A 24,719-nucleotide genomic window follows, 5' to 3' on the forward strand; every position below is an offset into this window, starting at 1 on the left:
GTGTGTACAGATATTGATATTGAATATTTAATATAGAATGTATTAAAAGTTCTGTGCTTCCAGAATATTTATCTTATTTACACAGCGGTGTGTCATTTCTGTCTCTACAATGATCCCTGTGTTGTTTTTTTGTAGGACAGCTATGATTGTTTCTTCAGAATCTGTCACAGCAGTAAAGACAGGAAGTCGTACAGTAGTCTCTCTGTCTAGACAAAGTTTACATAGAAAACTATACAAAGAGCAGTGAGGTGGAGAGTGCTGCGTCGTACCTTTCCTGTCGTCTGACCGTGAAGTCCGAAGATCTCACGCAGTTTCTCCTCACTGATGGCTTCAGGTTTGTCAGTCTTGTTGCCGAGGATCAAGATGGGCACGTTTCCAATGGTTTCATCTGTCATTAGTGCCTGTTACACACACACACACACACACACACACACACACACACACACAGTATAGCATTAGACAGGAGATGCTTCATGAATCCAGCGCAGGGCTCATGTAAACGTGTCTGGTGTTCAGTGGATCTTCATGAGTGTGTGACGAAGGCTGAACGTCTGTAGATGTTAGAAAGCTCACCTCAAGCTGTGTTTTGGAGTCGGGAAGCCTGGCGTAATCAGAGCAGTCCACCAGGAACACGACGCCGTCCACGGCTGGGAGAAGATCCCTCCAGACTCCTCGAGCTGTTCAGAAACAGAAGACAGCTCCAGCGCTCGAGCGATCGGATGCAGACCGACGATCATCTACTCACCCTCATCACAGGAGCTCAGGGTCACGCCGGAGATCCTCAGCACTTCTGAGGCTGTGACAGAACCCAGTCAAACTAATGAGCATGTATTTCTCTAACATTTCTAAATACTAGACTTTCTCAGGATTCTCTCTAGACCTTTTTAGACCACATTTAACATCAGACATGTGGTTTTAAAAAGTCTGTTATATTCTGTGCATGCTAGCGCAGCAGCTGAGACGAATCAGTGGACACCAGAGCCAGACCAGCTCAATCTACAGCAGTAAGGGTCAGTGCAGGCTCGGTGTGGTGAAATGTACACTCACTGGGGTCAAAGGTCGATGCATGAAGACCCAGTGTGTGCTTATCCAGCATATGTAGAAGCGCTGTTTTGCCAGCATTGCCCAGGCCAAGAATCACTACTCTGCCGGACTTCTTGTACAGCCCTGAAACAGAGAAGCAAAATCTGAGAACAGGACACTTCAGCTGCCCAGTGTCCAGTAAGAGCAGATGTTGAAGCTGGAGGAGAACGTGAGATGGACATTTTAGCACTATAAAGACCACACTTACCTTCAGCTAGAGCCTCTTCATTCAGCTTGTCCTCCAGCTCATCCTTCAGAACAGACATCTTCTCATCTATGAGCCTCCACTGCCTACATACACGGGTATGACCAAAGACCAATTTAGATTTAAAAGTAAAGGTCCAAAAGACTATGAATCGCACACGGTCACTCACTCTAACACACGGTTTGTTTTCGTTTATTCAGCTGCTGCATAAATGTCTCTATGAAAGTAGAACTAGTGATCTTGTCCTGTGCATAAATAAATCGATCACGACACAAGGGCCTTTTGAGTTCCTTCACACTCCTGAGTTTTGGGGCATAGTGCTACCACAAAAAGAGAAAAGAAAATGGTTATTGAACAATATTGTACATGTACATTACACATTGTGTAATATTTTAATATTATGACGCCTATTAGATGACAAATTGATACCAGAATACAGCACTGATAATCTACTATATTTTAGAGTCTAGTGAGTAAATTGACATACTGTGTCATTAAATGCACTGATATTATAAAATATACCATCAGTAAACATTACAAACTGACAGAAAATACAGAAATGAAATTGAAATCAAAATGAAATTATCAATAAGTTTTTAATTTTTAATACTACCTTTAAGACCCAAACCTGTGATGGAAACACAAGGTGTTAGAATCCATTTGCAAGCTTTATTTATAAATCGTGGTGAAAACAGTCAGGGCCGAGCAGACAGACAGGTATGAAGAAGGTAAATCACAAGAGCAGTCCAGTAAACATGCGTGAGTCTAGGGACAGTGAACAGTATCCAAATACCAAGGCAAAGACCAGAACACAGGAAATGCATAAACTAGGGAAATAACTCTGTAATGCAGCTATCGCTAAACAACGACATGTGCTAGCTAGACAATACTCAGCATTGAAAGGGAGAACGCCCAAGGTTTATATAGCGTGTGATTAACTAGGTGCAGCTGTGCAGATGAGAGTGTATAATGAGCACACGTCAAACCAATCTAGTGCAAAGGAGTATGGGAAATGAAGTTCAGGGTGGGGTGCAGCAGTCTGTGTTAAGGAGAGGGAGCTCTCTAGTGTTCACAGGACAGAAGACCATGGACTGTGTGTATACACATACTGTATGTAATGTTAATGTGTTAAAGATCATATAATCTCATGCTCCTTTAAGCGGTTCACTGATAAAGAGTCTGATCAGTGTCTCAAACTGACCTGTTTAACCCTTTCCAGCACCTCCTCCACCTTCTTCTTGACCTCGTCTTGACGCACTCGTTTCTTCCTTTCTGCTGCCTTCCCAAATGCACCCTGAACATCAGAGAAGATAAAAGAGAACTGATACTGTAACTGAAAGCGAAATAATTGTTGAATTCATTTGCCAGATATAAATCTTTCAAACCAAATCTTCTGAAAATGGTGTGCAGATCATGAACTTTGTAACATGCAAAACCTTAATTGCACCATTTCTACTAAATTCACCAAAATAAATTCAGGTTTCATTGCAAACAGAATAACAAGCTTTAGCTGTGTGAAAAAGGTTATTACCCGGCTTTCATTGATGAAAACAGCTCTGGCTGTAACGAGGAGAATGAAGTAGCATGTAATAATAAACCCGATGATGAAGACGCTGCTGTATCTCACACCCGCTCGGTCCAGGACCTGAAGCACCTTCGCCCAGTCGTATAACTACTGACACAGAGATCGAGGTCAAGGCATCTACTCTACAAGCCTTGGCCGTTGTTACTGCTAAACCTCAAAGATATCACAGAACATCAGTTGACATGATGGCCTGATGTTTAAAGGTCCCATATTGACAAATCTGAAATTTCCTGTCTTTTTTCATGATGTTCTCATGATGAGCTCTAGGGGCTGTTTAACTACCATTTAAGTCTCAAAACACTCAATCCACAGTAAACTGCACACAGCCTGAGTAAAGTTGCTATGATTTTTCACGAGCCGTTATGATTTCCGTAAAAATGTGACATCAGATCTACTCAGTCACCGCCTTCAGTCATCACAGAGAACAACACAGAAACACGTAGAAGAAACCAGATCAGACGACCTGTAGCTCACTCCAAAGATCTGACAGGATGGTTACTATGAGGTGAATCACCGAGTCCATCTAGTCATGATGAAGATGTATACATTTCATTTTCAGAAAGCAACTATTGTGTTGTGTACAATATGGGACCTTTAAGATGCTTGTACATGTACTTGATACACATCAGAGAATGTAAGAGTGATTCCTCATCTTACTATGAGCAGTCTGAAGAGCGTGAACAGAGCTAGGCCAAAGTCTCCCCAGTGTTCTGGATCTCTCTTTGGGTTTCCAAAAAACAAGTGACCTGCCATTGCGAAAACCAGTATGATCATAAAGATCAAGCAATAGACCAAGCTGGCTTTCTTCAGACCCCTCCAGACCCCTGCAGTGTACTCCTGAAAGACACCACAAACTCTGATTGTAGAAATGAAACACAATGAGACGGAGAACTTGTCACGCGACGACCTTCTCGACGTCGGTGTATTTCCTGAGCCTGAAGACCAGCAGGACGTAAATGCAGACCAGGTGCTTCAGAGGAGCGCTCAGACCGATGCAGACGGAGGAGAGCAGGAGCACAAACACAGACAACACACTGAGAGGACTCCTCCAGTATCCCCGCGGATCCACACACATCCTCAGGAGACACTCCATCAGATACACACAGTGGAAGACCGCATTAACAGCCTGGAAAAACACACACACTTTCAGAATTACATAATAATTCTTTGCAATTCCTAATGTGTCAGGTATTCTTCCATTTGTGCACAAAATACAGGATGGCATCAATTAAATGGATTCATTCATGCAACTCATTAAATTAGTTTTTATTATATAATAATAACCTAATAAGGGTTTTTCCCTCTGATGTCTTGTAGGTTACTTATATCGTGTCCTAAAACTAAAAGCAGAGGCACATGTAAGAACCCTTTTGAATTAAATTATGTCTCATGTAAACAATCCATCCAGCAAATCTTTCAATCAGAATGATTTTAATCTAAATGACAAAAAAGTGTGCATGTAAACGTGGCTTCTGTCACTTTCTATTCATCTAACCAATCACAGTGGAGAAATAAAAAAATTGTCAAACTTTGCCTCTTCTATGAATGAACAACTGAGACATAAATTTTTCATGTCAACTTTACCAGATGAAACTGATTGACTACCACAATACTGTTATAAAAATATTGTTTGGAGAAACATTCGCGAAGCGTCTGCCATTACTTCAGCGGCTTTTCGTATCACAGCATCTCAACTGAAATAAAGAGGTTGGATGGTTGAAGGATACGCAGCCTTATCATTCGGCTTTTTTTCTTTTGTGAATGAAAGACCATTTTATGTTCATCTTTCATACACATCTAGGATGGCTTCAGGGGTGAGTAAAATATGGGTTCATTTTTTTATTGCTTTAATACAAAAAATGCTGTGTTGTTGTGAGGTCTGGACATCGCGGTACAACCATAGCACCATTACACCACGCATCTCAATACTTACATAGAGAGAAGGAGAAATATCGTTCAGTCCCCATTCAACCACGTAAATGTTGAATATGATGTTGAGAGCGACTGTAAGCCAGATAATGTTGGCAAACCACTGGCTATTGGTGATGGTAAAAATAATGTTTCTTATCCTACAGAAAGAAGTGTGTGATTAGTGAAGGGCAGTGACAGCAGATGCTCGTCCAGTGGCCCTGCATTACCACAGACGAGGTGCTTTACTAATCTTAATCTGGTTTGAGGGCAAAGACGTGGCAAATCACTGACACACCATCAACTTTCCAAACCTGTCTTTCTTTTATGCACAAAAGGCTTTGTGCAGATGAGAATCAGCCAGAACACCCTAGCAAGTGTGCATAGCAACACCTTAGCAACCACCCAAAACACCCTCGCCTAGACCCTGATCTATCTATCTATCTACTGTCTGTCCATCCTGAACTCTTTTACATTTGTTTAAGACTTTTCAAATAAACAAAGTTTATCTTTCAAAAGTTTCAATCTATTTAACAAAGGTTAAAAGCTCACCTAAGTGTGCTATTATTTTCTGCTCTAGTTAAAGTTTCCCTCTCGAGTTCTACATCCTTGATAAAGTGCAGCAGCAGCGAGACGTTCCTGAACTGAACATGTCCTCCACAGAACGGCTTTGATCATTCCTTCACTTGTTATTACTTTGCCGAGCACTTAAACCAAATAAAACACAAGGGAATCATATAGTAGTAAATAGTCCGTGTTTACACACGTAAAACTATTCATTAAAATGACATACCGAACGAGTCCTTTGCGCTCCATTTTCGTTCAGAACAAGACGACGGTTTCTTTTCAAACTTGTATCTTTAGCGTTGTCATAGATACAGCGTGCATTTTAGCCAATTAAAAGCAGTACAGGTGTGTCATCTGCGCGCGCTTCGCGCCCATTGGTTGGATCAGCCGTAAATAAGCATTTTTAAAGAAACGTAAGAAGAAACGTCCTTCCTTTAATGTAAATGATAGTGTGGCAATCATTTGAGATGTTAGATTTCCTTCCTTGTTCAAATAAATAGAACTGACTAGCTAAAACAGCTAAAATGTCTGTTGCATTAAAGTTGGCTGTTTTTTTCTTTGGTTATAGTTTGTTTTAATTTGGCTGCATAAAAATGAAGATTAGTCTAGATCAAATTCAAAAATAAAACCACAAACTGAATTGTTTTTCCCAAAAGCATCATTAGCTAAGTCGTATTAATTTAATTGAACTGTATTGGTAACGATGGAATAGATGTTTTAAGAAACGCACCCAGACTAGTCTTAGTATAGAGGTAGCTTCTGCATTATGATGTTGTGACAAGAAGAAAACATTGTGAGGAACAGTGTTGACTAAACACTAAACACACTTTTTTCCAGACCTATCAAAAACACATTGGGTGCCGTCAATAAGAGAGTCCAAATACCTGCTAAAAACATCACAATAATCCAACAATAATCCAGCAATCCAGTCCATCATTAAACATCTGGAGAAGACGAAAGATGAAACTAATCCAGGGTTTTTAACTAGTCCTCCAGTGAAGTGTTCTGGTCTGGTCTGCACAGATCAAGCAGTGTTTACAAGACAAACAGTGCAGGACAGCTCTAAACAAGTATGTGTCTGGATTTTGTGTCGAGAGACAAGAGGAGATGTACTTTTTCGTTACTATGGATTATAAAATTACACATCACCATAATTGGAAAAATAGCACGGTAGCAATGGCACTAAAAGTAAATGTTTAATTGTGAATCTTCTGAAAGTTAGTTTTAGTTGATTGAGGAGAGGCGTAGTCATCTACTAAAGCAATTATTGCCTGCTTTTTTTCTGTGGCACAAAGAAGATTAGATCATACTGTATTTATTTAAACAGCGAGGCTTTACGTACTCTGAAGACCACCAATAGAATTACAAAGAATTCTTCTTTATTATTTTTTTACATGTTTTGCACACACTCATCACTATTTTTGTGTATATGCAGAGATGTACATGCGCATAAAAGACTTCGTTATCAGGAAAAGATGCAAGTGAACTGTTTCAATAAACAAAACACAAACAACAGCTGGACAAAACCGTGGGAAAATCTCTTTTTTTCTCTCAAATTTAACGCAATACAAAATGTGTAAGGCTCACATGTTCAGACTGACTAATAGGTGTTTGACTGAGAGACGTCTTCAGTCTGGCGTTTTACTGACCGTTAAATTAGGAGCCCTGAAATTAGGAGGAATGTACACTTGTGTTGATTCGTAAGAAATACAGTAAGCATAAAGAGCTTAGTGGCATCCAAACGGAGAATAACCTCTGATAATAATAAATAAATGAATAATGGAATAACCCTGATCATTAAATTAGCTAATAAGTCAATAACATTCTAGCAAACAGACAAATGACATATTATAGGCCGAACAAAGGGACTGAGTAGGCCTACAAAAGGTGGGTGTGAAATGCATTGTGTTTAAATGCCAGAAAAAGAAAGCTAAAGTAACTGAGAACAAACAAACATCTCTGCAGATTCGTCCCCATTCATGTCCCTTCATCAAATACAAAGATAAAGTTCTGATATCATTCAAGAGCAGATTCAAATCGTATTGGTTTCTCTCTACACTTCAAACCATTGCTTAAATATTTTCACATCTAGTTTTCTTTGACATTTACACTACTATTGAGATACTTTGGGATGGAAGGGAACTGAAAAGCTAGTCGATCCGTCGAGTCGGCCCAAGACTCCACATCTGTAGAGCTTTACTACATAGACAAGCATCCTATGGTGATCGTTGTGCAGAACGTCTCGGGGGCCTGGGAACGTCAATGCTGGACGGCCAGAACACAGCATGCATGGCGTTTAGCTGGAAATGTGCTGGCCCTGCCAATCCAGTTCCCTTTCGGACCCCTAAAGAAAAGGTGAATGGACACGGGTGACCTTTGCCCTCCTCGGCCCACTGGAGAACGAATGAAGCATGCATGCTAGCTGGGACGCGTCCGCTTTTGGAGGACGACTCGATTTGGTTGCAGCTCTGCCACATTTCTAAAGGCACACCAACTGTTGACATTCACAGCCAAAGGGGAATTACTCGTTTAATTACTCTCTCGTCGAGTAAAGCTCATGCTCGGCCTCGGCGCCCGTGGCTCGTTCGGAGCGTTTAGTGCCAGCTAGTTTTCAATGAAGAAGAACAAATAGTGAAGGAATGATGGAGCGTCCTCATCTGCTGGAGACGAGCGGTTACATGGAGATGTTGCTGTACAGCTCCTCGATTTCTCTCTTGAAGTACTCCTTCAGCTCCGGTCTCTTGGCTTTTAAAGTAGGGGTCAGCAATCCGTTTTGTATGGAGAACATTTCTTTATGGATGTGGATGTCTTTAACCTGTCAGGAGTCAAAGAAGGTGTGGTGATTGATCAGGTGAAGAAGTGCTCCCTGAAAACTAAGCTTGTGTTTTTAGCATTCGTTGTTTCATTCATGGAAACTTTCTGTTGTTCTATAGAATCAAATCTTCTCAGGAAATGTTCACAAAAAATGTTTTCCCTGTTAAATGCAATGTAATCAATACACTGGCTTAAAGTTTTGTGTTGCTTTTAATTGATGTCATCATGCAGAAAAGCCACGTTGTTGATATTTTACATTATTATTATTTTCTCTGTGAATGTTTCTCTGTGTACCATATTTTGGGGACAGTTTTGCAAAAGTCCCTTTTGGAGACATCCTCAAGTGTAAAAATGGTATAAAGTAAACAAAGTGTTCTGTTAGGATTAGTCCTGATATACTAGCTGTATATAAAAACAATCGGGTTTAGATGAGCAAATGTCTGAGTATTTATGAATTCTGAATGATGTCATGCACCTCTGCCTTCCATTGCATTGCTAATAATTTAAGAAACAAGAATGCACAGTAATCTTTGATAACTTAGAGGACTTCATCAGACTCATACGAGATGCGTCTGAAGGACCTCATCGGCCAGAGATGAACGATCACAATGAGATGAGCTGAATCACAGCATCTCAGATCTTTTCAACAAGAAGAATAAAGAAAGAAGACTTCTGGTTCAAAGCATTCATTAATCAGCAATGGCGCACAAAAAAATTAAAAATGAAAAGCTTCCTTCAGTAATCTGTGCTGTAATTTCCAGTGAGTGTTTAGTGAGCAGTAATTGTGTTTATTACGGTAGTTGTGGATGGCTAATGAATTGAACGCACCTGTTCAAATGAATGGAGTCCGCTGGCCTTTCCCAAACGCACCATGTCATCCAAAATGGCTTTCTTCAGTTCCTTCAGACACAAAACAGAGACCAAGGTCAAAAATGACCAATGCACATTTTTCTCTTGAGGAGACTCATCACCTGTATCAGTTGTTTGTCCAACCCATGTATTTTACAATTGCTTACAGAGGCTCAGTCGGTAGTGATCATGTGACCATGGGTTAGATCTCAGAGCTCATTAATGTATATGCACTTTAAAACATTTTTTGGTGTGGATCAGGTGCGGTCATTCGCATGAATTACACCATTTACCCTGAGATCAGTGGAAAGTCCACACATTGCATCTAATTAAACACTCGTTTTGATTGTTGATGATGTTGTTTTTTATGCCCGCTAGAGGGCGCTTACCTTAAAACATGAATATAGGTCATAACAAGGTGCCTGCACAAATGACCTACAGGTTTGTTTTTTGTTGGAGGGCAGGCTCTGCAGTATACACTTATGTGCTATATAAAGGTCTTAGAGGTTTGTGTTGAATGTGCTCTGTGTGATATATGCTGAGGAGAAGCTTCACAGTAGGTGTGTATAATGACAATAAAAGGCTTTCCTCTTACTCTGTTTTCACACAGCTCTTCGTAGCTTCCCTCGAAGCCTTTCTTCTGAGCCCAAGAGGGAAAGACCTCCGGATCCGGGACGATGATGCCCACCAGACACGACTGCACACACACACACACACACACACACAGTGATACACACGTTATGAAGCGGTCAGCGCTGTGAACTCGTGCTAAACCACAGCCACTGACCTGCAGACTGTCTCCGTGAACATAGAGCTGAGACACGGGCTCGCTGCGGATGTAGATGCTCTCGATCTTCTCCGGGGAGATATATTCTCCTTGAGCTAACTTGAAGATGTGCTTCTTCCTATCGATGATCTTCAGCGTTCCGTTCTGATGGAAACAAACCAAAGAAGTCGTCATTTAGAGCGACCAGGATGGTCCAAACTGTTCTTCACGCTTCACGTCGTCATGTAAAGACAGACGTACCGGCAGCCATTTGCCGATGTCTCCGGTGTGAAGCCATCCTTCTGCGTCCAGTGTCTCGGCCGTCCTCACGGGGTCCTTCAGATAACCCTTGAAGACATTCGGGCCTTTCACACAAATCTGAATCAAGAAAGAAGCAACAAGGTGAGGATTGTGTTGTTAGCTTCCTCTTTGGTGAGTGGAAAACCACAGATCTCTTATAGAGACCATTCTATGGAGTTTTTATGCTGTTCCTTAAAATAAAACTTAAAATAAAGTGTAACCAATTACTTTTTACATCACGTTTAGTTTATTTTTCTGCATATTTAAGTAGATTTCTGTTATTCGGTTTCCTCTTTGGGAAGTTGATTTTCCGAGGATTTTTATGATGAAAGGAAGAACAAACCTCTCCCTCTCCTTTAGCAGCAAAGTAGTTCTTCTCAGCCACATCCACCAGTTTGATGAGATTACACGGCAGAGGAGCACCTACATGACCTGAAGAAACACACGGCATCACAATGAGCTTTAACACACGTCCCAGAAAGAAACCTGCACAAACATCTCAGCGCAGAGCTGTAAAATGACTTTATGTGCAAACATAAATCCAGACCCGCAGCTCCTGGTGTGTTACGGATGAGTCTATAAACAACTGAAGAGATAGTGACTGAACACAGATGGCCGACTGTAAATGAGTAAACTCAAATGAAGTGTTATGTAAAGAGCAGCCACAAGAGGGAGAGCGTTCTGGACAGAAACAAGCTCACTGCTCCAAGGTTCAGGTTTGCTGAACTCTGAACTCACGAGGAGAAAGATCGAAGCGACCTCGCTGCATTAAAACAAACCTTCAGTCTGCAGAGGTTCAGCACACACTTTATCTGCCTCAAGGGTTTTTTTATGTTACTGTTTCTTTAAAGCAATAATAAACATATCAGGTGTGTTACAAAAGACAGATGAACAGTCAGTAAAGATAACCATTTAAAAGGCACTAATACTAGTATAACTAATGATAATACTGCACTGACAAACTCCAGCTGAACCCATCTGATCTGCTTACACACAGAATCCTCTCTCGTCACACGGTTTAGAAGCTGACAGAAACACTACAAATCCATAAAACCGTTCACTAATTTCAGCCTTTGACGACATTTAATGTAATGTAGTTGTAGAACTGTATGCAAGCAGTTGAAAAAAACCATAATAACAACATCAGTGGTTTTTCTTACATTTTTAAGGGGGTGTATTTTCTTTTGCACTGAACAAAACCAGTATCAAAATGTAGTTCAGATGTGTGTGAGATGATTCTCACCGGCCGTCCAGTCTCCAGGCGTGGTGTAGGTGCATCCAGCGGTGCACTCCGTCTGACCGTATGCTTCATACACCTGACAGCCCAGAGCCGCCCGCAGGAAGTCCAGCACGCCGGAGACGCAGGAGCCGCTCCGGTGATGATCATCCGCAGCCGGCCGCCCAGACTGGCCTGTGAGGAGATCAGACGAGCGGTCAGAGATCTGATAAACAATCATAATTCAAACAAGCGCTCAGAGATCAGACGAGCGCTCAGAGATCAGCTTGGCTCGTCACGCACCTGGATCTTGTGGAAGAAGATCTTGTCCCAGACACTGTCGCAGCGGATCACTCCACGCTTGACCTCCAGCCCTTTCCTCTTCGCAGCAAAGTTCAGCAGCCAGCGCTTCAGAGAGGTGTTAGCCTGACTGAAGATCTGAGGAGAGACACACAGGTCTAATGGTTTCCTTCTGTCCAGAAAAACCTCACACCAAACTACCAATCATTTCTACATTCTCAAAAACACAGTTTAGCTTGTTTTAAATCATTTGGTTCACAGGACACAGGAAGTGTTAACCTCATAAATCATGTTCATGTTGTAAGAATCATTTTATTACACTATTCCTCATAAACCATTTAAATGCTTGAGAGGCCTGTACACACACACACACACACACACACACACACACACACACACACACACACACACACACACACACACACACACACACACACACACACACACACACACACACACACACACACACACACAATGTCAAGTGCATCAAATTATAAATGTTTATAATTCCATATTCACCATTTTTATAAAGAGCAAATGTTGTCTTTTTGTCACAGATCAAAAATATGATTTTAAAATATGATTTAACGCTTTACAGCAAAGCTTATGTGATGCCTTGTGGATGAGTAGATGGAGTCGGCCTCACCTTGTCATACATGCGGTTCAGGAGCCGGGGCACCACGGGGAATATGGTGGGCCTCAGAGCCTTCATGTCATCTGAGAGCAGACGGATATCACCCTGGAAGAAGCCGATCCTCCCGCCGTGACAGATGACCACCGCCTACAGATCAGGAACAGAGCGGTCAGAAATACTGCACCGACAAACTGAACTGACCTAATGTAATTCTACTGCCTTGTGTAGAGCTGAAATTAAGTTAAGATTAAAATAAAAAGTCTCATAATGGAGGATTTGTGCAACATTAACATATCGTTTAATATTAAACTAGGAATATTTATTGTGAACCAGCTGGTAAAAATACATTGTATATAAAGTTATATGGTGTGTAACAAACTACAGAGACATGTGACTGTCTGTAACACGTGTGTGTGTGTGTGTGTGTGTGTGTGTGTGTGTGTGTGTGTGTGTGTAACAGTGTAAGAGAATGACAGAGTGTTAGCAAACAAATGGCTCCTTTAAGAGACAGAGATCTGTGGGTCATATAAGGACTGCATCATCTGAGAAAGAGGAAGTGTGTTTCTGTGTTTGGATGGGTGTGGTATCATGCCCTCGATAGTGAGCACTGCTGACACAGAGCCAAACTGTAACCTGAGCAGAGCTGGAGTTTGTGCTGGAGGGTGTGTGTGTGTATGGGTGTGTCTTTTTGAGTGTGTTTGTCTGTGTGTGTGTGTATGTAGGTCTCTGTCACTGTGTTTCTGTGTGTGTGTGTGGGGGGGGGTCTCTGAGCGTGTCTCTCTCTCTGTGTGTGTTTGTGTTTTTCTGTGTGTGTGTGGGTGGGTCTTTCTGAGTGTGTGTCTGTGTGTGTGTGTGTGTGTGTGTGTGTGTGTGTGTGTGTGTGTGTGTGTGTGTGTGTGTGTGTGTGTGTGTGTGTGTGAGTGTGTGTGTGTGTGTATGGGTTTGTCTTTTTGAGTGTGTCTCTGTCTCTGTCTCTGTGTGTGTGTTTGTGTTTGTCTGTGTGTGTGTGTGGGTGGGTCTTTCTGAGTGAGTGTGTCCCTGTGTGTGTGTGTGTGTGTGCCTGGTATGTATCACGTTATAGGGACCAAATATCTCCACAGGGATAGGAATATCAGTACATTTTGATCTTGTGGGACATTTTTTAGGTCCCCATGAGGAAACAAGCTTATAAAACATACAGGATTGAATTTGTTGAAAATCTAAAAATGTGAGTAGTTTCCTGTAAGAGAACAATAACACACACAGTCTGTACAGAATAAAACATTACACCTATAAAACATGAATGTGTGTGTATTTCTATGTGTGTTTCTAAATGAGCCGAGCATCAGTGTGTCACAGGAAGTGCAGGCAGACTTTCACACAGGTCTCACCTCAATCAGCCTCTCGAACATGTGAGCAAGAGGCAGGAAGGAAATGAGAACGTCGTCTTGGTTTGGAAAGATCACCTTCTGCAGCGGCACAAATAGAAAGCGCTGTGGTTAGTTACTGAAGTGCCAGTCAGCTCAGAGCAGAAGAGACTCAAACACACACCACTCACATCAGTCACTTTCAGAAAGCCACCGAAGTCTGCGATGATGTTCCCGTGGGTCAGCATCACTCCCTTGGGGTTTCCTACAAGACACACACACACACACACACACACACAATGAAAAACAGAAAAAAGTGCAGGGGGCAGAACACTTTCTGAATGCTCTGTATAAAGGTTGAAACTAAATAGTCATTGAGCTTCGACATCTCCACCACGGCATGTTTGTTTTGAAAGCGTTCAGACGGAAGAGAGAGAGAGAGATCACTGATTGTCACTCCTTCAGTTCTTCAGAAACATACTCTGAATTCTTCAGATAAACTCAAGGACAGTGAGAGGATCAGCCTGAGATCAAATGTGTGCGATTACTAACACACACACACACAGATGTGCATGCACTGTGTGTGTGTGTGTGTGTGTGTGTGCAGCTGGAATTAACACACACTCCGCTGAAGGAGCTGCTGATCTCTGGTCTGTACTCATTCCTCTTCTCTGATGTTGTTGTGTGTTTGATCTGCCAGCAGGGGCGGACCGGACCATCCAAGATCAGCTAACTTTTCAAAAGTCGGCCCCATTGTATTGTGGGACAGTTTTCCACTCAGTAGAACGTGACCATACACTAATCACACAGCATATGTTGTCCCATAATTCTTCTAAGGACTATAAACACCTAACACCTGAATAAACCCAAACACATGAGTTCCCGCAGCCGGTGACAGACGAGAAGCTGTGTTACTGACCCGTGGTTCCGCTGGTGAAGCACACGATGGACAGGTCATCTGGTCCGGGCGGCTAAACATCAACACATGAACACACATCACGGAGGCTTAGGGTCAGACAGTCTCAGCTCAGTCCTAGAGTTCTTCACATTAACATGAATAAGTTTAATACTACAGTCACCAGGGGTCACCTGACTAACCAGCTGACCAATCCTGAGCAGCGGATGAATCACATGACACAGCATTTATGAAAACTTTAGTTTTTTACACTTTATTTGATAGTCCACTTTAGACATTACTAACAGTAACTACATGTCAGCTAGCAGAGGTTAGAGTATTAGTAGACTGTCTGCTTAATATCCTCTAACACTTTATTTTGAAACGTATTCTACTAACTCTAAACCTACTCTAACAGTCAATGTTTGGTGAAGAAGTAGTTTGTGATGAACAGAGCTGTTAAAAACACACTTACCACGGGTTTCCTGTAGTTCTCTCGACCCAGAGCCTAAAACAACATCCAGACATAGAATTTATCTTCAGTCAAGCTCAAAATGAATAAACATGGACAGAGAAAGGATCACTAGAAACTAGGAGTTAAACTCTAACATCAAATCTGTGCGTAAACGAGGCCTAAATAAACACAGTAGTGTTAGAGGAACATATTAAAATAAGTAATGCAAATTCAGCTTGCTTGTGAATTTTTACACGTTTTAGCATATTTTAAACCCGATTTGTTCTTCTTGTGATCACTTTGAGCGCCTCACCTCCACGTCTCGCAGCGACCGGACCAGAACCCCGCTCTTCTGAGCCTCGTCCAGCAGAGGAGCCTCGAACTCATCCATGAGGATGATGGTCTTCAGCCCCGGCGTCTCTCCTCTCTGAACGTTCTCCAGCAGCACCGCCGCTTTCTCTGCTTTATCACAGATCACTGTGGAGATCTCCGCTGAGGAACACAGCGTTCAGAGAGGAACAAGTCACTTCTAGCATCCGTACGATTCCACAAAGAACCACTGACAGTGCTTAATAGAGGAAAAAGATACTAAAATACATTAAGAAAAAACTTTTTTCGTCTGCTTTCACAGAGCAACCATATACTACTTCTCAGTTTTCAATGTAATAAATCACTTTCTGCAGAACTAAACAATTCTCTGCGTAACACACAAATCTAACAGGAAGTAATATTATGCACTGTAGCCTGTTTCCAGCTAACATTGATTAAGAATATTTAGATATGTAGGCAGGAAACGAGACAAACAATCTAGACTAGAAAATCAAAGGAGTTTGCAAATATTTGCTTTTGAAATGTGTTTGTGATATTTTGAATGCAGCGCCTCATTTTGCAAGAGATGAGAGGTTGATTGTGGTTCAGTTCTCGCAAGCTTTGGTGGATGTGTGTAAGCAGCTGAAGTGTGTCACCTCTGTTGATGATGTAGCGGATGGCGTCGGCTCCGAGCGTGTCGTACAGCGGCACCACCACCATCGAGTACGTGTAGCACGCCAGCTCCGAGATGATCCACTGAAACAGACCAGGAGAGGATGAGTGTGTGCAGCCTGCTGTGTGTGTGTGTGTGTGTGTGTGTGTGTGTGTGTGTGTGTGTGTGTGTGTGTGTGTGTGTGTGTGTGTGTGTGTGTGTGTGTGTGTGTGTCTGTGCGTGTGTGTGTGTGTGTCTGTGCGTGCGTGTGTGTGTGTGTGTGTGTGTGTGTGTGTGTGTGTGTGTGTGTGTGTGTGTGTGTGTGTGTGTGTGTGTGTGTGTGTGTGTGTGTGTGTGTGTGTGTGTGTGTGTGTGTGTGTGTGTGTGTGTGTGTGTGTGTGTGTGTGTGTGTGTGTGTGTGTGTGTGTGTGTGTGTGTGTGTGTGTGTGTGTGTGTGTGTGTGTGTGTGTGTGTGTGTGTGTGTGTGTGTGTGTGTGTGTGTGTGTGTGTGTGTGTGTGTGTGTGTGTGTGTGTGTGTGTGTGTGTGTGTGTGTGTGTGTGTGTGTGTGTGTGTGTGTGTGTGTGTGTGTGTGTGTGTGTGTGTGTGTGTGTGTGTGTGTGTGTGTGTGTGTGTGTGTGTGTGTGTGTGTGTGTGTGTGTGTGTGTGTGTGTGTGTGTGTGTGTGTGTGTGTGTGTGTGTGTGTGTGTGTGTGTGTGTGTGTGTGTGTGTGTGTGTGTGTGTGTGTGTGTGTGTGTGTGTGCGTGTGTGTGTGTGTGTGTGTGTGCGTGTCTGTGCGTGTCTGTGCGTGTGTGTGTGTGTCTGTGCGTGCGTGTGTGCGTGCGTGTGTGTGTGTGTGTGTGTGTGTGTGTGTGTGTGTGTGTGTGTGTGTGTCTGTGCGTGCGTGTGTGTGTGTGTGTGTGTGTGTGTGTGTGTGTGTGTGTGTGTGTGCGTGTTCTTACCTCAGGACGGTTCTGTGCAAACACCCCGATGAACTGGTCCGGATTGGGCTGACATCCCTGAGACAGCAGACCGGAGCCCAGGAGCTCGGCACGGCTGAACACCTGACAGTTATTCACAGTTACCTCATGTTCTAGTATTACACTATACTGTATACTGTATAGACTTTACAACAATTCTATATAAAAGCAACAGTGGATTTAACATGAGAAAATTAACAGCTAATATTCAAATATGTTTGTAAATGTTTGTTTCATTGGTTAGTGATTTATTTTGTTTTTACACAGCAAAGAAATGCTTTTCTTACTTTGATTTTTTGTCTTGCTTTCAGCCCAGATACACTATACTATACTGCCAAAAGTAATGGCACCCCCTGTTAATTTGATTGACAAAGTTATTTAGATTACTTTAGTTACATTTCAATGCCTCTGTGTATAAGGCAAGGTTAAAAAAAAGAAATGATTGATTGAGTCAGTGTGGAAGAACTGGTCTGCTGTGACTTTAAGAGCCAAAGACTCATTAAGAGCAGTAGAGTCTTCCCAAACAGGAAATTCCATCTTGTTTAGATCTTTGTTGCCAGACTTTTGAAGTGTCTTTTCCTGTTCTGAAGAAAAGGGTGCCAGTACATTTGTCCATATAAGATGTTTCCATGTTTCGTGATGAGCTTTTGGGCTTTAAAAACACAGCAGACCAGTCAAGTTCTTCCACACTGACCTTTAACCTTGCCTTAGTGTATAAAGAGAGGCGTTGTCCTGTTAGCATAGGAAAGGGTCCTGATCAAACTGTTGATAAAAAATTAGAAGCACTAGAATATCCCTGAAATATCATTATACGCTCAAACATTAAGATTTATAGTCATGGAAATTATTAGTCAAACATGTTCATTAGAAGGGTGCCAATACTTTTGGTCATGTAGTGTATTTAAAAATGTTAAAATCAAGAAGTATTTTCTAGACAAGTCAAAATGAAATTAGCTTTTGCTTAGAACAAACAAAATATTCTGCCAATCTGCTTATCTTATTTAAAAAAAAAAAAATCAAGATTTATTTTGGAACATTAATTAGTACAGTAATCTAAGGACTCTGCTGGATTAGTAGCTAGTAATGAATTTATTTTCTACCATAACTCAACACTGACGGGATTTCATCTTCGCCATCTGAAATCAGAAGTTTGCTTTAAAGGCGAATAAAATGATAAAACCCACAGAAAAAGAAGCCGCTGCTCCTTGTGTTGTTTTCTGTGGTCTTCTTTCATGTTAGTAAGTGAATTGAACGAGCTTATTTCACAATAAGACAAACAGTAGGTGTATTGTGAAGCACACAGTAATATCAGCTCTGTACTCACTTCTCTGTAGGACAGCCACCTGTAGGGTTGATTGGGGAGCCTGGAGCCTAAAAACGGCCCGTCACCTGATCAAAACACCAGAGAGACGTCAGCTCTTTCACCCGCTCCTCTATTCTCTTCTCACCAGAGCTTTCAGAGTGTTTCTGAAAAAGGCTGCCTTTACGTGATCAAGAACACTAGACTCTTAAATATCACTCAACACTCTGCTGTTTATAGTGGAAGTCAGCCAGCGTGTGCAAAATGACAACACAGGCCTGAGCAGGTTACCCATAATGCACTGCTCTCACCGGTGATGTGCAGGCCGCGCTGGAACACCTCGTACATGGTCTTGGCGTCCTCGTGATAATACGAGAGCAGCGTGGAGCTGTCGCCCATCATAGACCTTCGAGCGCCGTCCTCCGCCTGAAACACAGCAGTAACAGGTCAGTGACCGGATGAAAGGTGCATTGTTGAATCAGGACTTGTTTGCATTCATATTTGCATTTATATTTGCATTCTGCTGGATTGTTTGCTCGCTTCACCTGTGATCATAACAGCATTGTTTAAGATCAAACATCAGTGTGCAAAGTCAGCTCATGAAGAGAGCATGAGGATACGTGTGTGTGTGTGTGTGTGTGTGTGTGTGTGTGTGGGGGTGATGTTGTTTTGTTCGGCCAGCAACTGCTTCAGATGTTTTGCTTATGCAAAACCTGAGATCTGAGGCAGATCTGAACACACAGGTCTGAACATGCCCTGGCCTTTAGTTGAAGAGACTGAATGAAGCCTCTCTCTGGGTGAGAGTCTATCGGCAAACTTAACATCACTTATACTTGTACTTGTATTATTTCTCTCTCTCTCTGTCTCTTTATATATATATATATATATATATATATATATATATATATATATATATATATATATATATATATATATATATCCCATGTTTAAAAATACGCCAGCTGTCTTTGTTGAAATTTGACAATAAATATGATTTCAGGTTACATCTTTGTTTTTAGCTGATTTCATTTATTCAAAACCTCGCTTTGTTTTCTTTTAAATAACAGCAGAGGACTGTTTGAGCAGCACGCGTGTGATTGGTCGGCTCTGATCAGCTGATCCAGGTGTACCTGCACTTCCTGTGACTGGGCCCGGAGGTCGCAGGGTGGCGTGATGGGCCGGGGCCGAGTGGACATCCAGTAGGCCAGGACAGCAGTCAGAGCACCCAGACCCAGCAGAGCCGAGGTGGGCAGAGAGCGGAGGAACTGACCCAGATCATCCAGCTCCGGCAGACGAAGACCCAGCAGAAGATCCCGAGACTGCATCTTCTCCATAAGAGTGGAGCTGAGCTCTGCCACACACACACACACACACACAGATCAGAACAGATCTAGCACGCGAGAGGAGAAATCTGACAGTACAGTCACATCACACACACTCGCTCTTCTGATGGATTATACATTAACATACAGTCTGCTGTGTGACCCAGACTCCCCTGAACACACACACACACACACACACACACTCTCTCTCTCTCTCTCTCTCTCTCTCACACACACACACACACACACACACACACACACTCTTCTCTCTCTCTCTCTCTGTCTCTGTCTCTCTCTCTCTCTCTGTCTCTCTCTCTCTCTCTCTCTCTCTCTCTCTCTCTCTCTCTCTCTCTCTCTCTCTCTCTCTCTCTCTCTCTCTCTCTCTCTCTCTCTGTCTCTCTCTCTCTCTCTCTCTCTCTCTCTCTCTCTCTCTCTCTCTCTCTCTCTCTCTCTCTCTCTCTCTCTCTCTCTCTCTCTCTCTCTCTCTCTCTCTCTCTCTCTCTCTCTCTCTCTCTCTCTCTCTCTCTCTCTCTCTCTCTCTCTCTCTCTCTCTCTCTCTCTCTCTCTCTCTCTCTCTCTCTCTCTCTCTCTCTCTCTCTCTCTCTCTCTCTCTCTCTCTCACACACACACACACACACACACACACACACAGTTATAGCTGCAGTATTTATCCAGCTGTCTCTATACTGTAATATGCAGGACTAAAGTAAGTATTTGCTTCATAGACCAAACCTGAAAAAATGGCACCAACTGGTAAAAAAAACATTTTTCATTCTCACCAACAGAATGAAAGCCTATTAACAAAAACAGCATCATTTTACAGTTAAACGGCACTGCGATTAAACGTTTTAATGGGTTTCAATAAGGACATTATTATCCTGAGAAGGTCCTGAGAGGAATCATTTTTTTAACCTAGTATATAATAGATTTATTTAAGGAAATGGGGGTGAAATAATAAAAATATACACCTGAGCCCAGATTTGTGCATTTTAACAAAATAAAATAAATAAATAATAAAAAATAACTCAACTACAAAACTCAACTCAACTTACAAAAATGTCCATATGGTTGCACAAGGGTTAAAATAACTAAATAGATACAATAAAGCTGTTTATTGTGGTTTTGAAGGTTTTCTCAATTGTTTCTTACAGTATGAAGGAGCACATTCTGCTTAGTGTGTGTTAGTGCATGCAGCTGGTTTCAGCTGGTTTAAACTGGTCCAGGAGTTAGTTGGCATGCTTCACAACACACCTAACCAGAATGTGCTTTTCAGCGGGTGTCTGATGAAGACGTGCTGAAGCTGACCGTATCTCCTTTATATGGAATCGGTGCAGAGTTTAATCTCCAGACGCTTCACTGGCGACCGGTGAAATCAATTCAATCTCCAGATGATGAACTCATTCAGAATCATGAAGAAGACACACAAACCCCATCACAGCAGCAGCAGCGAGTGTGTGTGTGTGTGTGTGTGTGTGTGTGTGTGTGTGTGTGTGTGTGTGTGTGTGTGTGTGTGTGTGTGTGTGTGTGTGTGTGTGTGTGTGTGTGTGTGTGTGTGTGTGTGTGTGTGTGTGTGTGTGTGTGTGTGTGTGTGTGTGTGTGTGTGTGTGTGTGGTGACGACGCATGTGCAACTAAACACTGATAAAAAAAAGTCTAAGCTCCAGTGATTCTGTGCTTCTCTGTAAACTCTTCCAATAAAACGTTTAACATTCATCATCATCATCATTATATTTCTAGCCGTTTCTCTGTGGCCCTCTGATTGTGCAGCATATATATATATATATATATATATATATATATATATATATATATATATATATATATACATAACCCTACTGTAAGTGTGAGAAGTCTGTGTAATAATCAGAGTAACTCACCAGCGTGAAGGAGCAGCGCCGTCTGACTCACACACACACACACACACACACACACACACACACACACACACACACACACACACACACACACACACACACACACACACACACACACACACACACACACACACACACACACACACACACACACACGTCCACTCCAAAGTCCACTCTATCAGCTCAGCTCTGTTTGATTTGATCTCATCAGCTCTTATTCAGAGATCTGTTTTTTCTGCAGGGTTCAGACTCAGGTCTTTCTTGTGAATGAAATGATTTCTGTGGTTCTTTAAACCGTGATCTAAAACTCCTCACAGACGTCTAAAACACACTTTAATGTCATTCCTGCCGAAGCTGGTATGCCGTGTTTTAAATACAGACACGTTTGTAATTATGAAGCTGCAATTTACTAAATATTCATTTTAATGTCAAATACCACACTGAAGTTGAATTATAATCGGTACTTTTGTCAAAAGAAGTGTACTTCAAAGCAGATTTTTGGATTGAAAGGTCATTTAAATAACATTTTACATCAATATGAAGTAAAAAGCATCTTCAAAGTGACTCTCTTCAAGTCACTTCCATGGGTTTTGATCTCATTCATTTTCTATCATGTATCAAGTATAGTTTGTATGAATATACTGAGAAGGTTTACACTAAAAGCACATGTTCAGTTCAGTTCAGGTTCTGCTCTTCTGCTCAGTTCACACAAACCCTGGACTTCTTAAAGAGTATTAGTTATTTGTCTCGCCTCATTCTTCATCTTAGAATGAATTTCTTGTTTGTGGAGGAATCTCAGGAGACGTCTTCATCTTAAAGAAGTCAAGGAACACATTCACTCTTCTCTCGGTGGAGTTTTCCTCAGTAAACTATCTGCTGTAGTTCTCATGTTTGGGAGCTGGCTCAGCATTAATGCATTAATATCTTCTTTATAAGTGCTGATAAACATCTAACATGCTAGGATATGCTACAGTAGTAATACTGAGGCTAACAATAGATGATAGTTGGTTCTTAATCTAAAGCATTACCAGTAATCTTCCTTCTTCAGTAGTACACGCAGCAACAAAACTGCTGATGTTTCTATAGTAAGTATTGATTGTTTGGCTTTTAAAGTCTATTTAATCGTATCTTCTCTTCAGACTGCATCTGCGCCGTCTGCTTTAAACACACTCATAAATAACTACACATTAGATACAGCCACTATAATAATAATGTATGCAGAACTGATCCACAGACTCTCAGGCCGTCCTGAAGACCTCGGGATCATCACATTATCTGATGTGAGGTCATGCATCATTATACAGACGCTCTTCTAATGCACAAGCATTCATTCATACGCTGTAGATTATCAAAGGATTATCAGCACTAAATATAGAGCGTCTGCAGGATATGCAATATAATACATTCATATTCTAAATGAGCTCTCTATAGTGTTCAGATCACAGTGTTTGTCTGAAGTCCTGCCTTCTATTCAAACCTGCTTTTGATGTTTGTTTTTATAGTAGATATTTTAAAAAGACACCACAATAAACCTTAAGGTCTTTAGGAGTTGTCTATTTATAGTAAGTAAACAATAACTGATAAAATGAAGAATATTATTAATATAATTATCTTATAATAACCTATCAGCTATCCCAAACCAGTCGACGCAGATCAGCGGGTTTGGAAAAAATGAATTGTTGAACAAATTGCTTGGAAGTCCTTCAACAAATAAGATGAATATTATAAGAGAATGAAAGGGGTTTTTTTATCTCTCAAAACCAAAATATAAACCTTTCATAAAATGTATATTGCATATAATGTTTATTGATCTAAATTAAGTAACATTTTGGCTTATGTCTAAATTAAACCATCCTTTTACTTTGCTGGAATGACTTTTTTGTCTTTGGGAAAACATGTATTTTTGGTCAAACTACAAATATGGCTTGAGAAAATATCTGAGTCGGTCTAAAGTGTGCTATCAAGCGCTGGATCTGAATAATCCCAGACAGTCATGTGGAGCTCAGATCAGTGCTCTGCTTCATTAAACTTCATCTGTAGGTTTTCTTCTCTAGTCATTAGACCAGTGTCCTGCAAATGGAGCTCATGAGCAGAGATGATTGGCTGCGGTCCATCCTGAGGGGCGGAGCCTGAGAGTAAGGCCCCGCCTCCAACGAAGGCATCACTATCAATTAGCTTGCGTTGTCATCAGAGATTACGGCCTATTAGTCCAGAAGACAGATGGACGGGAGTAACCCTTGCTTTCTATTGGCTATTTAAAGTGGCTCCACCTTTCCCTCCTCACACGAGCTGACTTCTGAAGACCTTTCCTCTCATGTAGGTCACGTCTCCTGCACTCATTCATCCTGACTTAAACCAGCTGGTCACCACAGATCTTAAATGACATCTTTTTCTTCAATAAATGCAGCTCATTTTGTGTATGTTTCCACAAAGACATATTTCAGTCTGAATTCAGTATAAATGAAAATATTGAGGATGGTGCAGTCACGTTAAATAAGAAGCAGTTCATTTGGATGCTGATAATCTCATTTCAGTGTGAGGATGAACTCTGTGTGACCGTGGGGTTGATAATCAGTTATTTCAGTTCATGTTGATTGCAACATTCACTAATACATTTTTAGAGTTAAAAGTCATATGTTACCATTTTAAAATGAAAAAGTCAACAAATACTTCACAATTATGTTTTTTTAACGTTTGATCAACTTTGCGGCTGATGAAGGCAGTAACATTTAATATAAGAAACAGGTCTTTGAATCTAGAAAGTGCTGAGATTATCTAACATTAATAAATATTTTGAACAAATAACGTAGAAACGCTGCTCACTACTACTTTAGATGAACTAACAAGACATTCCTGAACACTGACAACCACTTTATCATTTACACTAACAACAGTTATTTACACAATACCACAACACACACACACACACAACAAACACACACAAAACACACTATTTACACAACACACACTCACACACACACACACACACACACACACACACACACACTCACACACACACACTCACACACACACACACACACACACACACACACACACTCACACACGCACACACACACACACTGATATAGCTGAGCTGTTGTTATGTTAGTATTAATTGTTAATGTATTTAGTGTGTGAGTATGTGTTTTAAGTGTGTTTGTGTATCTGTGTGTGTGTGTTGTGTATGTCCGTATGAGTGTGTGTTGTGTGTGTGTGTGTGTTTGTTGTGTGTGTGTGTGTGTGTGAGTGTGTGTTGTGTGTGTGTGTGTTTGTTGTGTGTGTGTGAGTGTGTGTTGTGTGTGTGTGTGTGTGTGTATGAGTGTGTGTTGTGTGTGTGTGTGTTTGTTGTGTGTGTGTGTGTGTT

General features: G+C 41.5%; 3 protein-coding genes across 3 annotated transcripts in view; all 3 read right to left on the reverse strand.

Annotated features, from left to right (window-relative positions):
* The window catches only part of LOC122326397 (GTP-binding protein SAR1b-like), a 167,116-nt gene extending 165,683 nt beyond the window's left edge, over positions 1-1,433 (reverse strand). The window contains exons 1-5 of the mRNA XM_043221252.1: positions 1,292-1,433; positions 1,048-1,167; positions 746-796; positions 574-677; positions 270-401 (exon numbers count right to left, since the gene is read on the reverse strand). Coding sequence (XP_043077187.1) covers positions 270-401; positions 574-677; positions 746-796; positions 1,048-1,167; positions 1,292-1,349 — 465 coding nt within the window. The 5' untranslated portion in view covers positions 1,350-1,433. The remainder of the gene's footprint in view (positions 1-269; positions 402-573; positions 678-745; positions 797-1,047; positions 1,168-1,291) is intronic.
* Positions 1,434-1,458: 25 nt separating this feature from the next.
* On the reverse strand, positions 1,459-4,239 carry LOC122326398 (cation channel sperm-associated protein 3-like). Its single transcript, XM_043221253.1, has 4 exons — positions 3,531-4,239; positions 2,820-2,960; positions 2,490-2,582; positions 1,459-1,608 (listed from the first exon to the last, which is right to left on the reverse strand). The coding sequence occupies exons 1-4, from the start codon at positions 3,645-3,647 to the stop codon at positions 1,459-1,461; spliced, it is 501 nt and encodes a 166-aa protein (XP_043077188.1). The 5' UTR covers positions 3,648-4,239.
* A 2,466-nt stretch (positions 4,240-6,705) lies between these two features.
* acsl6 (acyl-CoA synthetase long chain family member 6) overlaps positions 6,706-24,719 on the reverse strand; it is a 22,052-nt gene continuing 4,038 nt past the window's right edge. The window contains 20 exon segments of the mRNA XM_043221743.1: positions 6,706-8,163; positions 8,991-9,062; positions 9,607-9,708; positions 9,799-9,942; positions 10,039-10,155; positions 10,421-10,509; positions 11,321-11,434; positions 11,437-11,488; positions 11,597-11,731; positions 12,240-12,374; positions 13,598-13,675; positions 13,765-13,838; positions 14,493-14,544; positions 14,944-14,976; positions 15,236-15,414; positions 15,888-15,987; positions 16,844-16,945; positions 18,186-18,250; positions 18,473-18,587; positions 19,292-19,512. Coding sequence (XP_043077678.1) covers positions 8,023-8,163; positions 8,991-9,062; positions 9,607-9,708; positions 9,799-9,942; positions 10,039-10,155; positions 10,421-10,509; positions 11,321-11,434; positions 11,437-11,488; positions 11,597-11,731; positions 12,240-12,374; positions 13,598-13,675; positions 13,765-13,838; positions 14,493-14,544; positions 14,944-14,976; positions 15,236-15,414; positions 15,888-15,987; positions 16,844-16,945; positions 18,186-18,250; positions 18,473-18,587; positions 19,292-19,512 — 2,120 coding nt within the window. The 3' untranslated portion in view covers positions 6,706-8,022.

This window comes from Puntigrus tetrazona, chromosome 21 (assembly GCF_018831695.1).
Source record: "Puntigrus tetrazona isolate hp1 chromosome 21, ASM1883169v1, whole genome shotgun sequence".
NCBI lineage: Eukaryota > Metazoa > Chordata > Actinopteri > Cypriniformes > Cyprinidae > Puntigrus > Puntigrus tetrazona.

Coding starts and splice junctions, on each gene's coding strand:
- LOC122326398 (XM_043221253.1), bottom strand. CDS start 3,647: ATGATCATACTGGTTTTCGCAATGGCAGGTCACTTGTTTTTTGGAAAC. Junction 2,961..3,530: donor CGCTCTTCAGACTGCTCATA/GTAAGATGAGGA, acceptor CTGTGTCAGTAG/TTATACGACTGGGCGAAGGT. Junction 2,583..2,819: donor TTTTCATCAATGAAAGCCGG/GTAATAACCTTT, acceptor TCTGATGTTCAG/GGTGCATTTGGGAAGGCAGC.